Raw genomic sequence first — 20,118 nt, 5'->3', positions numbered from 1 at the left:
TTACAGAGGCAAAAGAAAGGCCCTTGGAGCTTAGAAGAAAGAGAAAGGTAAAGGTACACAGCCTGGGGGGAAGCAGCCGGGGACTGGAAAGGCTGGGGCAGTTTCCATGCTAAGAGCTTTTAAGGGTGGGGATTTGAGGGGGGGATCTTAATAGAATAGTCATCAGCTTTTCAGGTACATCTTTTCAGAGTCATGGTCTCTACTGGTAGGTAGGCACCAGCACAGGGGGTGTTTAGTCAATGCAGCTGGTCCTGAGGCAGCCATGGCATCACTTGTCTGATGTTGCTGCTTTTCTGGGCCTGGAGCTGAAACACAACTGAGGCCTAGATGTATTTGATGTGGGTCAGAACCTATTGTACTGGAGGCTTAATGCTTAAGGACTATTCTCCGGTTCCCTTGTTTGTTCCCCCTCTAAGGGGTCTAACTGGCATGAGTGGCAACATGCCAGGGGAGGCAAGGTCAGGGAGGTCTGAACCTCGTGACCTGATATGCTAGGGGAGGGAAGGTTACCCTTGGGCGAGGTCCTTGTTTTCCTTGTTTTGTGCGTTGCTAGGCACCCGGGAAGTTCTGCCCTGGTGACCTTGTGCACCTGACCTATCTGCTCTGCTCATGTCTGTCTGACTCCTACCACATTCCCCCATGAAGGGAGGGAGCTCTCTTGATGCATTCAAGGACTGGAAGGAAGCCAGATTTTTCAAGGCAATGACGCCAAAGTGTGAGCAACCAGTCAGACTTTCACGCAGCCTGTAGGGCTGGAAATAGGGCTTAATCTTGTTGATCCTGTTCACTCCTCTATGGAGTGGGAAGGTCGGAGTGAGAGAAATAGAAGAGTGGATGAAAGAAAAGAAAGTGAGATCTGGAGCAGGCAGATGCAGACTGGGAGAGCAGGACCCCCAGATCCACGGGCCACAGCCCCTCATGTACTAACCTGGTAGAGAACTTGTGAGGCCTCTGAAGTTTGACCACTGCCATAAAGAAAGTGAGTCCTTGCATCCAAAGAGCGCTAACAAGTGGCCATTGATAACCAGAACATCCCTCTCCCCCATTCACCTTGTTCTTCTCATGCCCATGAATTTTTCTTAAAGCCACACAGAACCTAGGCAACCTCCAACAGACAAACCAAGGCAGCAGGGTTTGTCTTAGAAGTGTGCTGGGCAGTGCCCAGCAAAAGGGGCAGCTTCCCCTCTGAGCAACATAGGAGACTGTGCATGCCACATATTACTTCTTTCCTTAAGTCCTGATAATTCTCCATGTTTTAAAATTAAGGCTCTGTGCAGACTTAAAACCACAGACCCTCCGAATTAGCAGTTGTTAGTAAAAGAAACGCTGGGCAAATAAGGCTGAGTGGGCAGTGATTGATGCTGATGCAAGAAGGAGACAGAATTCTAAATATCAAATTTATGCAGAGGAAACTTGATAGAGTTGCAGAGGTAAAATCCTGCTGTGTGTATCAGCCACAGAAATAGCCAGGAAGATTCTCTGGAAGAAACCCCTGTTAACCACTTGGGTTTCTAAAAGCTAATGGCGTCTCTCGCAGAACACAACCATTAATCTCAAATGCTCCATGCTAATTGGTTATCTCAGATTACTGAACTCAAATTAGCATCTGTAACTCCTAAAGATATAAAAATAGGTCTATAAGAATCTCAAATATCTGTATGTTTTCTCTCTTTGGTCAAAAGAAAAGTTAACACCCTGGCCAATGTGGCTCAGTTGGTTGGAGTATTGTCCTGTACACAAAGGCTAACACGGGCCAAATAAACAAGGTTTAAGATTATGTGGGCCACAAAAAAAACAAAAGCTTCAATTTTTATAGAAACGTAGGTTTATTTCGATAGAGACATGCTGAATACAAAGGGCTGAGTAATCGTTAACATAAAATAATAGAACATTTTAGTCCTATCTGGTTTGGCTCAATAGATAGAGCGTCAGCCTGCAGACTGAAGAGTCCCAGGTTCGATTCTGGCCAAGGGCACATGCCTGGGTTGCTGGCTCGATCCTCAGTAGGGGGCATGCAGGAGGCAGCCAATCAATAATTCTCTCTCATCATTGATGTTTCTATCTCTCTCTCCCTCTCCCTTCCTCTCTAAAATCAATAAAATATATTTTTTAAAAATAGAACATTTTAATAAAAATTAATGTTTTTTCTTGAACATTAACTTACCAGACACTGAATAACTGCACAAATTAATAAGCATAACACAAATAAACTTATTTTTCTTGTTCTCCTAAAGCGAAATACTTTCTATTGCGCACACCAAACAAGTCAGTCCTAGACTAATGACATGGCAATTGGCTGCTAAAATATTCGCTGTTAGTATTAGTGGAAAGAAATGGTGTGCCTGCGCTTAAGGTGCCTAAGGGAAATGAATGCAACACGATTATAGTAATCAGTCATTAGCGAACGTTGTAGTTCATTATTAATAATTATGTATAACAGGGTATTGTAAAAGTTAAGTTATGAGATATTTATTAAAACATTTCTCACATACCGTTATATTGGCTGGGCCACAAAAATATTTATTGTGGGCCACATGCAGCCTACAGGCCTTGGGTTTGACATACACTGAAGGGTGGGGGTTCAGTCCCCAGAAGGAGGACGTGCAGGAGGCAGCCAATCAATGTTTCACGCTCACATCGATGTTTCTCTCTCTCTCTCCCTCTCCCCTACTATCTCTCTAAAATCAATAAAAGCATGTCCTTGGGTGAGAATTACAAAAAAGAAGAGTTAAGAAACAGATGTTCTGGTAGATAGATGGCCTTAACACAGTGCATGCAAAAGCATTGTCATAGAAAGCCCTGTCTTCCTTTTCTTCTTATTAATTCCTAAAGAAACTTTATTTGTAATTGAAAGCCTATTGAAATGAAAAGGGAAGTTCCGTCCAATTTAAGTAATGCCAGAATTAGGATTGGTGGTTAGGCCCTTGCTTAGGGAAAAAACAACACAAAAAACTCAAGGTCTGAGAAGGCAGGAATGCATAATTCGAATGGGTACCAGCAAGAAATCCATTGTGCAAGAATCAACAGCAAAGGCGAGCTCAGGGCGAATCAATATATTGCGATGCAGTAGCTTTCAGACTTCACTTCCCACTCCTTCCACAATCCATCCTTGAGCCAGAGTTCCTGAGAGAGTAAGGGGCACTACTGGAATTTGGGGACATTATGGTTCTTGGTTTATGGAATTATCCTCTACATCAGTGATTTTCAACCTTTTCATCCCCTGGCACACATAAACTAATAACTAAAATTCTGCAGCACACCAAGAAATATATTTTTTGCCAATCTGACCAAAAAATGGTATAATTTTGATTCATTCACACCAGTCAACTATTGCTATGTTGACTGTTGTCATTTTTATATTTGACAATCTCAGGGGAAAGAGGTCAGTGCTCCTGACTAAATAGTCAGGTATTGCATGTTTTTTTGTTTGTTGTTGTTTTTTAATATATTTTATTGATCTTTTTTTACAGAGAGGAAGGGAGAGGGATAGAGAGTTAGAAACATCGATGAGAGAGAAACATCGATCAGCTGCCTCCTGTACACCCCTTCCTGGGGATGTGCCTGCAACCAAGGTACATGCCCTTGACCAGAATCGAACCTGGGATCCTTGAGTCCACAGGCCGACACTCTATCCACTGAGCCAAACCGGTTAGGGCTGGTATTGCATGTTTTAACAATTCTCCTAGCATGCCGGTTGAAAATCACTATTCTAACTTGTAAGATATTTACATCCTTGACCCCATCACTAAATGCAAGTAGCATTTTCCAATCACTGGCACAAACACACCCCTAGTCTCTCCCTAGAGTAGACATTATAGTCCCAAGCTGAGAGGCCTATAAGTCAGGGCTATATCAACAGGTAGAATATGGTGGGGCTTGAACATAGCTGCGAGAATGCAACATTGAGCAGCAATTGACCAAGTTATCAAAGATCCATCCTTCTGTCTACATTTAGTGCATTAGGAAAAGAGAAACAATTAGCTTTATTTGCTGGTGAAGAAGCAGTGATGTCCAAAAGGCCACACCAGACACATGATTAAAGAGATGGCTTTGTAGTTGGCAGTAATGCAAATTTTAAAAGGAAATCAAAGACTGAAATGAGCTGGAGGCAGGTTCAAAAGAACTGACTGAAGCAGTGACTGATTCAACCCATATTGTTATTGCTCTTTGGAAAGAGATTGGGGGGAGCTGGGTGTCTTTGAAGATGAATTGCAGTCTGCTTGACATTTGCAAGAAAAAATAGAGAAAACAGGCTAAATTTTTTTGGATTCTTTTGGACACTGAGTTTAGGACACCTAATTTCAAAAATTAAGTATAATAATGAAACTCCGATGAAAACTTAAAATCCTGCATATCAAAGTTGTTGACCAGTTAATAAGCACATGCTATGCTCCTTGGAATGTTCTGGATAGATGCTGCCTCGGGTGGGCAGTTTCAGGAACTCTCCACCTTCCCCAGTGTTACTATGGAGCATCTCCTTCTCTCTTTCATTCTTCCCACTGACAACTAAACACAACACATGATTCTCAACCAGACCTTTTTGCTACAAAGAACATGATCAGGACCGCTTGATGGGGGCTAGGATTAGATGGCAGTAAGGTTGTCCCTGTTAATTTCCTGATTTTGATGGTTGCGTTGGGGTTATGTGGAAGAATGTCCTTGCTGGTAGGAAAATCAGGGTGGGCATCAGGTTGGCAAATAATTAATGAGAAATAGTTGTTTGCATTGTACTTGCAAGTTTCCTATGAGTTTGAGATCATTTCAAGAAAAAAATTAAAACAAACCTCTGGAGAGTAATTGTAAAACTTCTTTCGGTGGCCTACTTTATTATTAAAACAAACAAACAAAAGACTTAGCCCAGGGCTTGGCAAATAGTACTCGCCTAATGAATGGTACTGCTGTTCGAGAGTCAAGGGAAGGGGCGAAGGGGTCCTGCAGTAGCAGGGTGAGGGGTCCCTACCCATTGCTTCCCCACAGATGATCGGTCCGGGGGCCATAAGGCAGGACAACAGGGGCTGAGAGATTGAACCTGCAACCCAAGTACGTGCCCTTGACTGGGAATCGGACCCAAGACCCTTTGGTGTGTGGGCCATCACTCTACCTGAGCCACACCGGCCAGGATACCGATATTTTTAGTATAACGACTAATTGAGTAAGTGGATGGGGAGTGGGTGTGTAGAATTAAAGCTAGTAATTAATTATAGCATATATTAGAGCAAAAAAGGGAAAATATATTATTTTGATTTAAAGTATAACAGTTTAAAGCATAAAGCTGGTGGCTGTATAAGGAATTCAGCAACTTACAAATTATTTGTGCAAAATTTTTTCTAGAAAAAAATGATATGAAAGTTCTTTGTTTCAAAAGAACTTTGTTAAGAATTAGGGTGCCCAGAGAGGTACAGAAAGTTAGGTCAAGAACTAGGATTTGGCTCCAATTCTGGTTTCTTACTGTCTATTATTAAATCTCTTAGTTTATTTGTTACTCTTCCTTTAAAAAACAAAAAGGTGGTTTTAATTTAGAGATAAAGAGTCTATAGGATTATGTAGGGCGTAAAGAAAGAAATATCTGAGCTGTGTAAATGCCCAGAACTGTCTGCATTGGGGTCTGCACTGTGTCTGTGCAGTGCATCCCTTTGGCATCTGGTGGAGCCCATGAACGCAGAATAAAGTTTTTAACTACATGAAGTAAAACATATAGACCTACCAAGGGAAAACACTAAAACGTAGCTATTAAAATACGTAAAGAACAAAATGTGTGATATTGTAATGAATATATGTTTTTTAAATTAATGTTTAAATAATAAGATCTAGCGTCAGGACCAATAACTGTGGTGATTTCATAGTGGTTGTCTTAGTCTACTTGGGCTGCCATAACAAAATACCATAAACTGAATGGCTTAAACAAAAGAAATTATTTTCTCACAGTTCTGGACACTGGAAGTCCGAGGCAGGGAATCAGCATGGTCAGGTGTGGTGAGGCCTCTCTCCCTGGCTTGGAGAAGGCCTCCTTCTTGTTGTGTCCTCAATGGCCTTTCCTCAGTTCCTTCACATGACGAGAGAGGAGGGGAGAGAGAAAGAAAAATGGGAGAGTTCTTCCTCTTCTTAGAAAGCCACCAATCTTATCTGATTGAGGCCCCACCTTTATGACCTCATTTAATCTTAGTAACCTCTTGAAAGGCCCATCTCCTTTAAGGATTAGGACTTTAACATATGAATTTTGGAGAAACACAGTTCAGTCCATAGCATAGTGATGGGCATACGTGATATTTCAAAACATGTTCAACAAACTATAATGTGATATAAAAATAGCTGTGATCTACGGGTGATAAAGTCACACGTATTGCTGCTAATGGGTTTATTGCCTACATTCATCACGGAAGGAAATGCGTGATTTTAGGTAGAGGTTAGTGAAAATAAAGATATGATATTTTTCCCATCCAAGTTCACAGCCACTCTGAACTTCTTTACAAGGACCTCAGGTTAGGAACCCCTGAAACATGTTCTTGTTTTGTGCAAACAAGTGGCATACCCCCAGGACGGTGGGAACAGATTCAGAAATCATCTGATTCTGCCCATTGCCCATTACCCAGGAGCAGTAAGTGTGTTGCGTTAAAAAGAGACATCACCTGCTTTGGGCTGGCTTTCTGATATTTCTGATATTTCTGATTGTGTTTGAGTATTGGGATGTGTTTGTCTTACAGACAACGGTCACCTAAATACTACACAACATGACTCCTGGGCCTCTGAGAACTTCTGGCTCGACCCTTCTGCGAATGGCCAACCAGAGACCAAGGCAGAGGATGAGGAACTTCGGAAATCCCTGGATAGACTCTATGAGATGTTTGGCCACCCACCACCAGCCTCTCGAAACCCACTCTCTGCATCTGTCTGCCAGTGCCTGTCTCAGAAAATCGACGAACTGCAGGGCCAGGAGAGCCAGAAGTACGCCCTCCGCAGTTTTCAAATGGCCCGCGTCATTTTCAACCGGGATGGCTGCTCCCTGTTACAGAGGTATTCCAGGGACGCCCGATTCTACCCGCTGGGAGAAGGAAGTCAGTCTCTGGATGACGAGAAGCCGACCCCAGGACTTTCCAAAGACATTGTTCGTTTCCTCTTGCAGCAGAATGTGATGGAAGACCCATAACTGGTGCCTGGTAGCCAGAGCAGGCCACTGTCAGTGCACCACCCAGGTCCCCGCCGGTCTGTCTTGCCAGCTGTGTGCCCCGCCCCCAGCTAAGTGCTCTGCAGCCAACAGCTGGCATCTGTGACCAAGTATTAGAGGCTGGTCAGCCCAGATAGATGGCCATCGGTGCCTGGGAATTTTACAGCCCCCGTGGCCACATGCCCTCCTACCTTCCCCTTTGGCCTGAGGCCAGTGATGGACTGGTTTGGGAGTTCAAAAAGCCCAGCTTCCTTGTCTCAAAGGAAGACATGCTCTGTGGCATAATTTACTCTTTGGAGCTCCAGGCCGATGCTGTCTTTCCATTCATTCACCTATTGGCGCCACCTGTGAGCCTTTCCTCAATAAATCGCTTGTACTTGAATCCTTGACTCAGAGTCCACTTCTGGGAGAACCAGACCTAAGGGAACAGGCTTCCATCAGATGGATTTTTTGAAGGGAATAAAACTATGCTGAATCAAGTAAAGAACTATACCATGTCGTAAAACTGTGACCACGCGATTGAGAGCGTCTGTCCCAGAAGAATACAAAGATTTCAATACGCTTCCAAAAAAGTGCTTCGCATCTTAGGCCCTTGCCTCTCCAAATCCAGAACTGCCTATTTTACAATACCACCTGGGAGTGGAGGGGACATGTGGGCCTCCTAAAATAACAGCTAGGCTTCGCAAATTAAAGAAAAAATAAAGTCTCTTCGTCTCCGCCAGATTGCAAATGTGAAAGGTGAGGAGAAAATAAAGGTGCTCCACACACCCAAGGACACGCAAGCTCAGGGTGAGGGGCTGGGCGGGCCAGTGGCCTCGTCAGCTTGTGGTGGGAGAGAGAGAGGAGTCCTTTGCCCAGGTGCACTCCTTCCTCTGGTGGTTTCTGCCTTCTGCCTGCCGCCAGCACCTCTGCCACCTTCTGAATGGTTGACCCCCTCACCCCTGCCCTGTCTCCTGACTTCACCTGGGAGTGACTTTACCTGTTCTTTTTAGATTATTTTTTAAATTTATCTCTTAGTTATAGTTAAAAAATACAATATAATATTATATTATTTCAGGCATATAACAGTGATTAGACATTTATGTACCTTTTTAAAAAATATGTTTTTATTGATTTCAGAGAGGGAGAGAGAGATAGAAACATCAATAATGAGAGGGAGTCATTGATTGGCTGACTCCTGCATGTCCCTTACTGGGGAATGGAGCTCACAACCCAGGCATGTGCCGTTGACCAAAATCGAACCCAGGACCCTTCAATCTGCAGGCCGACGCTCCATCCACTGAGCCAAACCAGTTAGGGTGACATTTATGTACATTATGAAGTGATCCCCCAATAAGTGTGATATCCATCTGACATCATACAATATTATTGACTATATTCCTTGTGGCTTTAAATCGCCGATGCAGGCTTGTGCTGGCAGGTGCTCTGCTCCACAACCATGTCCTGAACCCCCATTTGAGACTCAGTTGGTAGATGACATCACCTGGGACCAAGTTCTCTGCAACTGTCATTGGAAGCCTCGCAGTAGTCCTTACCCAGACAGTTCTCCAAACAAACTGCATTGACAGGAAAGGGTTATATCAATTGTTTCTGGGGGGGGGAACAAGAAGAGAAACTGGCAATGCTGTGCAGTTAGATTTGGAGCAACTTCTGGTGAAATTTAATTGGCATAAGATCCCCTAAGCTTTTCAGAAACCATATTAGGCAAGTAGATCAGCCTAACCGTGACCATTCAGAGTGAATGTGTCCTCGCAGGCAGGTTCCTTGGGGACTCTTGGATGGAGACAGAAGCCTTTTAAAGGTCAGGAAGGTCAGACGTAAGAAACATTTCAGACGTAAGACACAGTTCCACACTGACGTGCAGAGGCACCACTGGAAGGAGACCTAAGTGGTAGGAAACAGGAAATGAACAGGCCTCTGAGAGACTTGAGAAAACAAGCATCCCAACGTTCCTCCGACCAGCAGTCTTCCCCCATGGGCCTCTCCTATTCAACTGGCCCCACATAGTCGGAAACCAATGGGACTTATAATAGAAAATCTACCGGTTGAATTTGAAGGTCAACCTAGTTTTATTGTTTTTTAATGTGAAGCAAATTAATAGATGCCCTTGAAGAATGTTGTAGTTCTTAGTATCGTGCAGTCACTGAAATATTGGAGATTAGTTTCCATGGCTACCAACAAAAAAGAAACTGACTTATTTTATACTGTTCTTTTTTTTTTTTTCTTTCTTAGCTGGGATTTTATTGTTTGTCTTGAGGATCAGTACACAGACATATCAATTTGTACACAATTCTTAGCATACGTACCAAAAATGTAAAGTCATGTAGTTGTGATTCTTTTCTAAACAGTTATTCCAGTGACTTTCCAGCTTAAAATGTAGAGGCTAACTTTCCTTAATAGAGTATCAAGTACCAATACCTTCAAATGTTGATATGTTGTTACATCAAAGTCCCACTAATTCACAATTTAATAGCATATATACTACATAATCAAATTTTCAATCTTTCACAGCACACTGACTAAGTTACTAGGAAAACTGGACTACCACCAAAGATGTTACAGATGCACAGAATTCTGACAGGGAGAGCCAAGATCAAGGAGTGGTTTTCTTTAGGAAACAATGCTACCAAAAAACATGTGAATAGAAGTAATTTAAAATGTTCAAGACATAGCAAATGCATGACTGACTCCAAATTGCCAGTTAGTATGCTTTGTATTATAGGATATAAAAACTACCCCCATCAATGGGATGTTAAGCTGACACCCAAGACAATCAAAGTCTCCCATATTCAATATCCCACTATTTTCTGGTTGTACCAAAAAATAAACAACCAGCAAATGATTTCACCTCTTAAAAAAAAGCATTTACACTTAAAAAAATGGGATGAGGTGGAATTCCTTCCTTCTTAAAAATGTTTCTAGTGCTACTAAAAAACTTGCATTTACAAAATAGTTGATAAAAATATTCCTCTGGATTGTATAAGAAGGGAGACAGGGAGCACTAATAAGACATGGTATGTGACATTAATCAGACTTGGCTTCTTTTTCTCCTGCTTCATCTGAGGTTGGACTCTCCTCGTTTTTACTAGTCATTTTTACTAGTAGTTTCTCCATTTTCCGCAGGTAGATCTTTAGGTTCCTGGTCAGCCACTTGGGCCTGCTTTCCCTTTACTCTCCTTTCCCCTTTGGTTTGCACTTTTTTGTCTGCAGATTTATCCTTTCCTGCTGCCTTTTTGGGCTTCGTTTCCACTTTTGCAGGAGCAGGCTTGGCTGACAACCTGGCCACCCTCCTCATGGGCTCCTCCTTGGCCGCCCCCTCCGCAGAGCTGACCTTTCTCTTGGGCATCGTGGAGGCGGGCTGGGCACGTGCTGGGTGCCTGAGGGCCTGGGCGCCTAGTGTCTGGGCAAACCTGGGCTGCCAGGCCGCTGCCCGGTCTCCTGCCACCCAAGCTGCTCTTTTATACTGTTTTTAAAGGACAAAAGATATAAGCTATTTGACTCTCCATGCCCAGAGGCAGCAGCTTCTCTTGGGCAGTGAGATTTTAGTGTCAATAATTTTGTTAACTTCATCAGTGCTATGGGCTCTCAGCCAGCGGTTAGACTCCAAAAGCAGAGAATTAACAAGTCTAAAAGCCAGAAGCACCTGATGGTAAAAAAAAGGAGTGTGGCCTGTTCTTGTTTGTATCTGAGTAAGTGCTTGTGACAGGTCAGAACAAGATATCTGATTCCCTGCAATCTCGTGCCTTAATTTGATCTCCGTGGGTCAGGATGGCATTTTCCATTTATCTCTGTTTACCTTCAATAAAGACTAAGAGGAAACGACATTGAGGCTCTGACCCTTGGCATTGTTAGTTAATTCTGCCCTACACATCACTCACTGACATATTACCATCCTACCAAGGTTCTGACTGGCCTGTGATACCACCTGTGGTCCTTTGGTCTTGGGGAAGATGGATCTGCTTCCAGGAACGCCAAAGAAGAGAACTGCTGCCATGTTTTAACTTCATGAAACTATTATTCACTTCATTAGTCTATTTCTTTGCTTGACCTATGTAAGGGCACATGTAATGGATTTTTTTTTAATTACGTTTTTATTGATTTGAGAGAGGCAGGGAGAGGGATAGAGAGATAGAAACATCAATGATGAGAGAGAATTATTGATCAACTGCCTCCTGCATGCCTCCCACTAGGGATTCAGCCCAAAATCCCTGTATGTGTCCTGACCAGGAATCAAACCATAACCTCCAGGTTCATGGGTCCACACTCAACCACTGAGCCATACCAGCCGGGCCACATGTAATAGATCTTATTAACACAAAACAACACAGTAATACTTTCAAAACTTTAAAGCTTAGTTAGAAAACTTTTTATTGGGTTACAATAATCTTGTAGAAAGTATTTATAAGTAAACATCTTGATGATTTTCATAGACTGAACCCACCTATGCAATCGACAGCTGTGAGCAGCTAGTCCCTGTGGCTCCTTCTGAGTGGAAATTTTCATCTGGAAAACTGAGGAGACTGGTTTGCTCAGACCAGTGTTTCTCAAACTGCTGGTAGTACACAAAACAATGTCTATGCACAAACAATGTTTATTTTCATTGTTGTCTATTCAGTTTAATATATTAGAGAAATATAACTACTATGTCTAATCTATGCTTCTACAGATATTACATAGGATAAGCCTAATATAAATATTTAAAATATAAAAGTGAATTGAACTATTGAAAGTGTTAAATTAATAATAGCTCAGGTGACATATAGGTGTGTCAAAAATTATAAAAGTGGTATACTGGAAATGACTGAAATTCAGAATACAGTGGGTTAGGTAAGCTATTCTATGTCTCCCGCCATCTCTCTCCTGGAATGCTGTGAGAAACTCCCATCAGATGAACCCACATCTAGCTTTGCCTCTCGTTACCTTGCACCCACAGTGCAAATCTTTTTTAAAAGCAAAGTATGCATGAATGGCCAGAAGATTAAAAAGCAGGGTCTAGCGCCTTATCAAATATGAAAACATTTTAACTCTACAATAATTAAAGCAGCAATAAAACAGAAAAGAAAAGGAGTTCAGTCTGTAAATAGATATGAATGCAAGAGGAAACAGTATATGATGAAGCTAGCATTTCAAATGCATAATGAAAAGATTAAGTTTTTTAGCAAATGGTCTCTTTTCTTTTCTCTTTCAAATGGTCTTAGAGTAACTGGCTTCCCACACTGGAAGGGGAGAGTGAAAAAGCCTGACTCCTCACCTCACTCCTGATATCAAAATGAATTCTAGATGCTCTGGGGTCACCAAGGATGAGGTGGTTAGTGCCTGGGTGGGCGCTTTAGGCTGGGTGGTCCGAGAGAGACTGAAGAAGTAGCCTTTGAGCCGAGAGCTGCAGGATTCACAAGAACCAGCTGCACAAAGGCTGGCGTGGAGCATCGGGAAGAGGAAGGAGCATTTGCAGAGCTGGTGCGAAACTCAGCCTGAAATGAGCTCAAGCTGGACAGAAGGAAGTCCCGTGTTTGGAGCATAGCATACAGGGGCAGAATAGCAGGTGAATTTCAGAAGGAGGTGAGGGCCTTTTAAGCCAGGGCAAGGAATTTGAATTTTATTCTAAAGGCCATAGGAAATGATTTCTGGATTTTAAGCAAGAGAGTAAGAAAATATTCATGGAAATTTAGTATGTGTTAAGGGTAACATTTCAAAATACTCTTAAAGTTTGAATTTCTAAATATCCAATCAACAGATCCTCACATCACACTATACACAAACACAGATTCCAGATGGATTAAAGATCTAACTGTAAAAAATAAGACTATAAAAGTTGCAGATGACACTATTGGTATTTTAATCATCTTTTCCTCCCTCTATTTCCATTCTCTCAGGTCACGTTGCAATGGCGCCTCCCTCCACTTTCTTCTCCACGGGAACATCACTCTCCCTATGGGTCAGAGAACTCAATGTTCCCAACAAGTTCAAGTTCAGAGAAAGAACATGCTATGGTGATCCAAACGACAGCCCTTTGGGAGAAATGATTCTTTAGTCCAAGAAGCTGGTGGACCAGACTCAGGCATGTTTGCCTGTTTGCAATCCACTGGCCTTATTCTCTCATTGCTTTTTGAGAAACATTGGCCAGAGCAAACCATTTTTACATCTGCCGTTTTCTTCCTCTTGCCATTGCTGTCACCTGCTCCAGGCTTTCATCTCCGGAAAGCCCTCCTCAAGGTTCTCCCTGCTGCCAGCCTCTCTCACACACTCGTCTTCCTAAATCCAGTCAGTACTGGATCCCATCCCGTCCCCCACAGAAGCCTCCCAAGCTCCTTAACACCCACAGGGTGAAGCACAGACCCAGGTCCACACTATCCTAACCTGGCTGTCCTGCCCCCTCCTCAGTCCTAGAACCTTATATCCAAGTTCAATGGCAGTGGTTCTCAACCTTCCTAATGCCGCGACCCTTTAATACAGTTCCTCATGTTGTGGTGACCCCCAATTTCATTGTTACAAATAGAACATAATTAAGGCATAGTGATTAATCACAAAAACAATATGTAATTATATATGTGTTTTCCGATGGTCTTAGGCAACCCCTGTGAAAGGGTCATTCGATCCCCAAAGGGGTCACGACCCACAGGTTGAGAACCGCTGCTCTATGGCCTCCAAAACATTCCATCCTTTCTCCAGCCCCCACGGCTCTGCTCTACTGATTTATGCTTTAATCCTACACAGCAGGACCATCCTCTATTAACATGTGTCCATCTTCCTTCCAATGGACAGAGCGCTTAACTTCCCCAGGCTCAGCACAGAACAGTGCTGGGCAAACACTGATCATGAGATTGTTCTGCAGTCATGTCTCCTGTTCAGCCTCCTGGTGGAGCCAGCTTGACAAATTCTTTCTCTTTCCTGTAACTGAAGCCATGAATTTTAAGCCAGGAGCAAGGGGTGGGGGTGGGAGATGGAATTGTACCTTCTGAGAGACATCATGGCAAAAGCAAGAGTCCAAGTGTAGGCGTCAGAGGCAACAACTCGGCCATTAACAAGTGGGATGTTCAGTGAGGCTCATATGATCCCTCTGGGCCTCATTTCCTTCTGCAAAATGAGGACATTAGCAAAGCTCCAAGTCTCCCTCAGGCTCAAACATTCTGTGCAAATCTCCATGAGGGTGGATTCAGGAAACTGATTTTCCAATTGATTGAGCGGTGTGGCGTTATTGCATGGAGAATGAAACTACTGTTCATCACAATTCATTTCCTGAGTGTAGCCCATCAGCCAATGTTTATTAAGTACCATTTACTCTGCAGTACCCTGGATTAAGTGCTGTGGAGACACAGAAGTGGTATCTCACAGGATCCTTGGCCTCAAAGAGTTTATTACATAAGCAGAATTTATTATATAATAAAAGCTCACCGAGCTCATGATCCAGGAAGTTATTTTCTGTTTGTTTACCCACCTAAGACTTCTGTAAAGTTTTACTTGAAGCATTACATAAAATCCCTGTGTGAACTATGTATTCTATGTATCATTTCTATATTATTTTATTCGACACACACACACATGCATATGCTTTATGTTTAGCTATAAATATATGCATTGAAAAATGTGTATATTTAAAATATCTCCATGGACAGGCTGAGTTTTTTTTTGTTTGTTTGCTTTTACTTTTTAATAAACCAAAGGATGTGGATTTTAAAACCTTCATAAAAGTAGAGAGAATTGTGCTACCTGCCCATTACCTGGGTTCAATAGCAATCAGCTTTCTGCCATTCTTTTTATTGTTCCCCTCACTCTCCTTTGTGTGTGTGTGTGTGTGTGTGTGTGTGTGTGTGTGTGCTAAAGCATTGCTTCTTCAGTGATCAGTAGTGAAGGACCCTTATTTAGTTTCCAATCAGTTATGGACCAATGCAAACACACAACTCAGCATGCAAGTTCAACAATGCCCATTAACAAATAAGGTTGATTGATGAATGAATAGATGGTGGGTAGATGGATATTCAAGAGCTAATGGTAGATGTTAATGGTAAAATCTGGTAGGTATGCAGGTCTTACTTGTAAATTTTTATCAAGTTTTCTGCATATTTGACATTTTTTATAATAAAATGTTGGGGAAATATATGCAAGATAGGTTTTAAGTGTATTAAATATCTACCCACATTCATTTATAACTTGAAATTTTAAATTACCACAAACATTCCTAAGACAATCTCTTTTCTTAATAGAAAACATACTTGAAATACAAAAGACAATTTTATTGGCTCTTAAGAGGTAGAACTAATTAAATAACCAACAGATCATTAAAGAATACTTCCAAATTGCTCTGGGAGATATGACTATAGAGTCATGGTTCCTACCTTCAAAGAACTTAAATTTAAGTTGAGAAAATTATTTTCATATTGATCTATCTAGATACCTATTTCATAACCAATACCTAATCTATGTCATCTGCATCGTTAACATCTACAGTTTCCTGCCCAGATCATAAAACTGACATTTATACCATCTATATTACCTGTATCAAGTATGTCATCGATATCTATGTTTAGAGCTATGATTGTATGTACTCTTTAATCATCTACACCTGAACATTGGCAACATCCAGAAACATTTTTTTATTGTCACAACTTGTGGTGCAGAGTGTGCCCTTGGCATATAGAAAAATGCACAGGACAGCCCCTGACAGCAAAGAATGATCTAGCCCAAATGATCAATAGTGCTGAAGTTGAGAAACCCTAATCAATATCATCCACACCATCTGCATCCATGTTTACAACTATGCCATGCACATCTGCATCTATATTGATATCTACTTACATCTGTATTTAGATCTACTGTGCCACGCCAGCACGACCAAGGGTGATCCCGAGTGGGGGGGTGAAAGGATTGAGGAAAGACAGACAAGAGAATGAAAGCTGGGTCTCGGTGGGACGCTGCTCCCTGATGAGGAGACAGCGCCCACAAGCCGTGTCTTTATTTTATAGCAGATGCCACGAGGCAAAGTAGGGTCATGATCACGTTGTTTACAGCATTCTCGTGAGTTCCAACCCTACTCAACTACATGCACCTGAACTCTAGCACAAGGCACGTGGGGCCACGTGTTTGGACCATAGGTTCAAGCTTACAACCATAGCCGTTGGCTATGATTGTGCTGGGGGGGCCCTGCCCTCCAACTGGGACTTGCACGTGGCAATGAGAGGACCCTGTCCTTTCATTAGTCCGAGGCTTGAACCTGGCCAAAACACTGTAGCCGCGCCCCACAATCTACATCATCCACATTTGCCTTTACATCTGTGTCACCAACAGCCACAGCTACAGCATACACAGGGTCTATATCAACCACATCACCTACTTCACCATGTCCATCATCTACATTTACATCTACATCTAATTAGCAGCTCAGAGCATGTTTGTGACATCAAAATGAGTGGTCTGTTTAATATAAAATTAAATTTCAATTTTAATTCTTCCCTCATCTGACTGTAACAATTCTGATCACCCAATTCTAGTGTATTTGGGGGGGTGGGAGAGTGGTCCCCTCACCACCAAACAATTCTTAGACATCAGCTGGGTGTCCTACAATTCAACTCAATTCTGACACTATCTACCTGGAGATAGCATCAGATCCTGTAGGTAGAGGGCTCAGTCCATCACCTCCTCTGCCCTCCACTTCAGAAATCAATCCCAAATCCAGGTTGTTACCTTTGCCTCTGACCAACTGGCTATAAATCAAAGGTTCGCACAATTCCTTCGTAGGTTTGATTAATGTGCTGGAGTGACTCACAAAACTCAGGGGACCGTTTATTCACTAGATTACCAATTTATTACAAAGGATATGAATCAACAGCCAGAAGAAGAGATACATATCTCGAGGTACCAAACAAAGGAGATTCTGTCTTCATGGAGCCTGGGCCCCAGCACGGTGTGGCAAGTGGATGCATTCTGGTTCATCAGCCTGGAAGCTCTCCAAACGCCCTCCTCTTGGGTGTATAGGGAGGCTCCATTACATAGGCGTGGCTGATTAAATCAACCATTTTCAACTGATGTGCCACAAGAAATTTTGAAACATGCAATAACTGACTATTTAGTCAGGGGCACTGACCTCTTTTCCCTTAGATTGTCAGATAAAAAAAATGACAACAGCCAACACAAGAGCTGTCAGTGTGAATGAATCAAGATTATACCTATTTTTTGGTGTGCCAAAGAATTTTAGTAATTAGTTTGTGTGCCGTAAGATAAAAAATGCTGAAAATCGCTGGATTAAATCATTGGCCATTGGTGATTTATTCAACCTCCATGCCCTCTCCCCTCCCCAGAGGTCAGGTGGATGGGACTAAAAGTTCCAAACCTCCAATCATATGGTTGGTTTCTCTGGCAACCAGCCCCCATTTTTGGTGCTTTCTAAAAGTCACCTACTTAACATAATAAATTCAGGTGTGATTAAAAAGGGTCTGTTGTGAATATCAAGACACCTTTATCGCTCTTAAGACATTTGAAGGGTTTTAGGAGCTCTGTGCTAGAAACAGGGACAAAGACCAAATACATATTTGTTATAAATCATAACATCACAAGCTACATACAAAAATGCTTGTTACATCAGAATGAGTAGTACATTTAATCTAAAATGAATATTTAATTTTAATTCTCTCCTCCTCTGGCCACATACACAAATGTGAGTGGAACAGAGATTGACCACTGTTAATCACACTCCCTAAAGTGTAAGAGGATGAGCCTTTTCGTTCTGACTTCAAAGGGCATGAATTGAAGTGAGAAGTTAAGCCTGTGCCTGATGAATTTCATTCATGCCCTGTCTTTGCTGGCCAGCCTCCCAGAACCAGAAAGCAGGCTCAATTATCTCTGATATGGTGATAAAAATAATGTATTCTCAGAGAAGCAATCACTGTACTTTGAGAACTTGCTGTGTTTGATCACATCTTGTTCCATCTGAACTGGGCTGGGCTGGAAAACATGCAGTTGACACGTGCGGCTGTGATTTCGCCCTGGGTTCTTTGGGCCTCACAGTAGTTAACAAGACCTGTGATTCCAGACCAAACAGCAGCTCAGGTTGCCACATTCATTGAAGCCTCCTTAAGCATATGAGCTGACTTCTCGGCCAAGACAATGATTCTTGATGAAATTGAGAACATGGGAGATAAGACAAAATAAGAGCAAATCCCTGTGGCTTCTTTAGCCTGGGACATTAACTAAGTAACTTTGCTTCCCTGTAGGAACTGTGCCTCTTAGAGACCAGTATTTTTCCTGCAGGAAAAAGACTGACCCTAGGCAAAGTTTCAAAACAGACTCTCATTCATTGTGGTGTTTCTGAATTCTCAAAAAATATGAATCTTTGGGACTTGGAAGTGAAACATCAGAAATTCTTTACTTGTTATTATGGATTTATTAAAATATTTTCAATAAATAAGAAATAACAATTTAGTAGTCTATATAAAGGACTGTAGTCTATAGCAGATATCCAAATGTTGTAAAATTCCATGATTTTGAATAATTTAACATTCAAATCTAACCCAGCAAGTTTAACAGCATTACACACAAAAAAATCACAATTCAAAATCACCAGTTGATGAAGATATTTTGCTTCCAAAAGTTATTTCTTGGAACACCACGCTTAGGATCTGCATAAAGTATAAAGTATGTCATAAGAAGTTATAAAGTTATTGATATTTATTTTGGTTGGGAGAATGCCTCACTATACAGGACCATGAACACATCCTTACAACATGGCAACAGCTACAAGCCACACAGACCAATCCCTGTGTGACATCTGTGACCGGCTCCTGTCCTGCTCCCAGAAACCTTCCCTCACCCTTCAACCCTGCTGCTAGCCTTTCCTGGTCTTGCTTATTAATGGATCCCTCGGCGGAGCCATTTCTTTTTTAAATTTTTATTATTTGTTGTTGTTGTTCATCCTCGCCCAAGGAAATTTTTTTTCATTGATTTTTAGAGAGAGTGGAAGGGAGGGAGAGAGCAGAGAATAGGTACGTGTGTGTATGCCACTCTGCCTCTTATACACTCTTTGTTTCCTTTCTCCCTGTACATCCCCACTGTCAAAACAGTGTTCAGAGGACCACAATTAAGCGCTGAATAATTATGCAAACAAATTGCTCCAGCTTTTGGAGATGTTGTCTATCCATTTCACGGAGTCCTTTGGTGAATTCAGGAATGGGGGTAATTCAGGTTTACTTTTCAGTGACTAAACCGTTTCCCTTTAGGCAACTCCCCATCACCCCCGGCTGCTCTGAGCTTTCTTTAATCTCTCTCTGGGCTATAGACTCAGTGGGGTTTTTTGGATGCTCCTTTACTTCGTCTACCTCTAAGCTAGAAGCTGCCCCTTATTCCAGTAGACTCGAGCCTAATGAATTCTGAGGTTTCTGCTTTAGCCTTCAGGGCGTGAGGTACCACATTGCCCGTTGGGTCATATTCTTGCAAAGGCACTTTCCCATTTCCTAAGTTAGCTATGAATTCTGCATCCACTGTACTTACAGGAAGAAGTACCAAATCTACTAAGTTTTCCAATATCTCTCTTTATACCTGAGAGAATACCAGGTTTGTCTGCTAAAAAACAAAAATATTTGAGTTGAGACTGTCTCATCCATTGGTAATTTACAATTTAAACAGTACCATGTTGCCCGACCGATGTTGCTCAGTGGTTGAGCATGGACCCAGGAGGTCACAGTTTGATTCATGGTCAGTGCACATACCCAGGCTGCAGGCTCAATCCCCAGTGTAGGGCATACAGGATGCAGCTGATCAATGATTCTCTCTCATCATTGATGTTTCTATCTTTCTCTCCCTCTCCCTTCCTCTCTGAAATCAATAAAAATATATTTTAAAAAATAAACAGTACCATGTTTATCTAGCAATATTATATTAGTTGGTTCTCTTTTCTCAGCTTTGCGAGTGAATGTAAAAGAAAGGAAAGGCAGCAAGGGGAGATGGAGAAAGACACAGAGAGCAATCCA

General features: G+C 42.1%; 1 protein-coding gene and 1 pseudogene across 3 annotated transcripts in view; one reads left to right on the top strand and one right to left on the bottom strand.

Moving 5' to 3' along the window:
* Positions 1 to 14,657, top strand: part of SHLD1 (shieldin complex subunit 1) — a 70,074-nt gene extending 55,417 nt beyond the window's left edge. Inside the window, exons 2-4 of one of the 3 annotated variants that reach the window (XM_070419945.1) lie at positions 6,702 to 7,900; positions 8,569 to 12,704; positions 13,036 to 14,657. In XM_070419945.1, coding sequence (XP_070276046.1) covers positions 6,702 to 7,144 — 443 coding nt within the window. In that variant the 3' untranslated portion in view covers positions 7,145 to 7,900; positions 8,569 to 12,704; positions 13,036 to 14,657. Of the gene's footprint in view, positions 1 to 6,701; positions 7,901 to 8,568 lie in introns of all 3 variants that reach the window. The other 2 variants (XM_070419946.1, XM_070419944.1) reach the window with 2 other exon arrangements.
* LOC139013712 (non-histone chromosomal protein HMG-14 pseudogene) lies at positions 9,893 to 10,508 on the bottom strand (annotated as a pseudogene).
* Positions 14,658 to 20,118: the final 5,461 nt, after the last annotated feature.

Source organism: Myotis yumanensis, unplaced genomic scaffold, assembly GCF_028538775.1.
Source record: "Myotis yumanensis isolate MYYU_CA2020_CCGP unplaced genomic scaffold, mMyoYum1.0.hap1 SCAF_7, whole genome shotgun sequence".
Classification (NCBI taxonomy): Eukaryota; Metazoa; Chordata; class Mammalia; order Chiroptera; family Vespertilionidae; genus Myotis; species Myotis yumanensis.
This window is presented reverse-complemented; position numbering and strand designations above follow the sequence as displayed.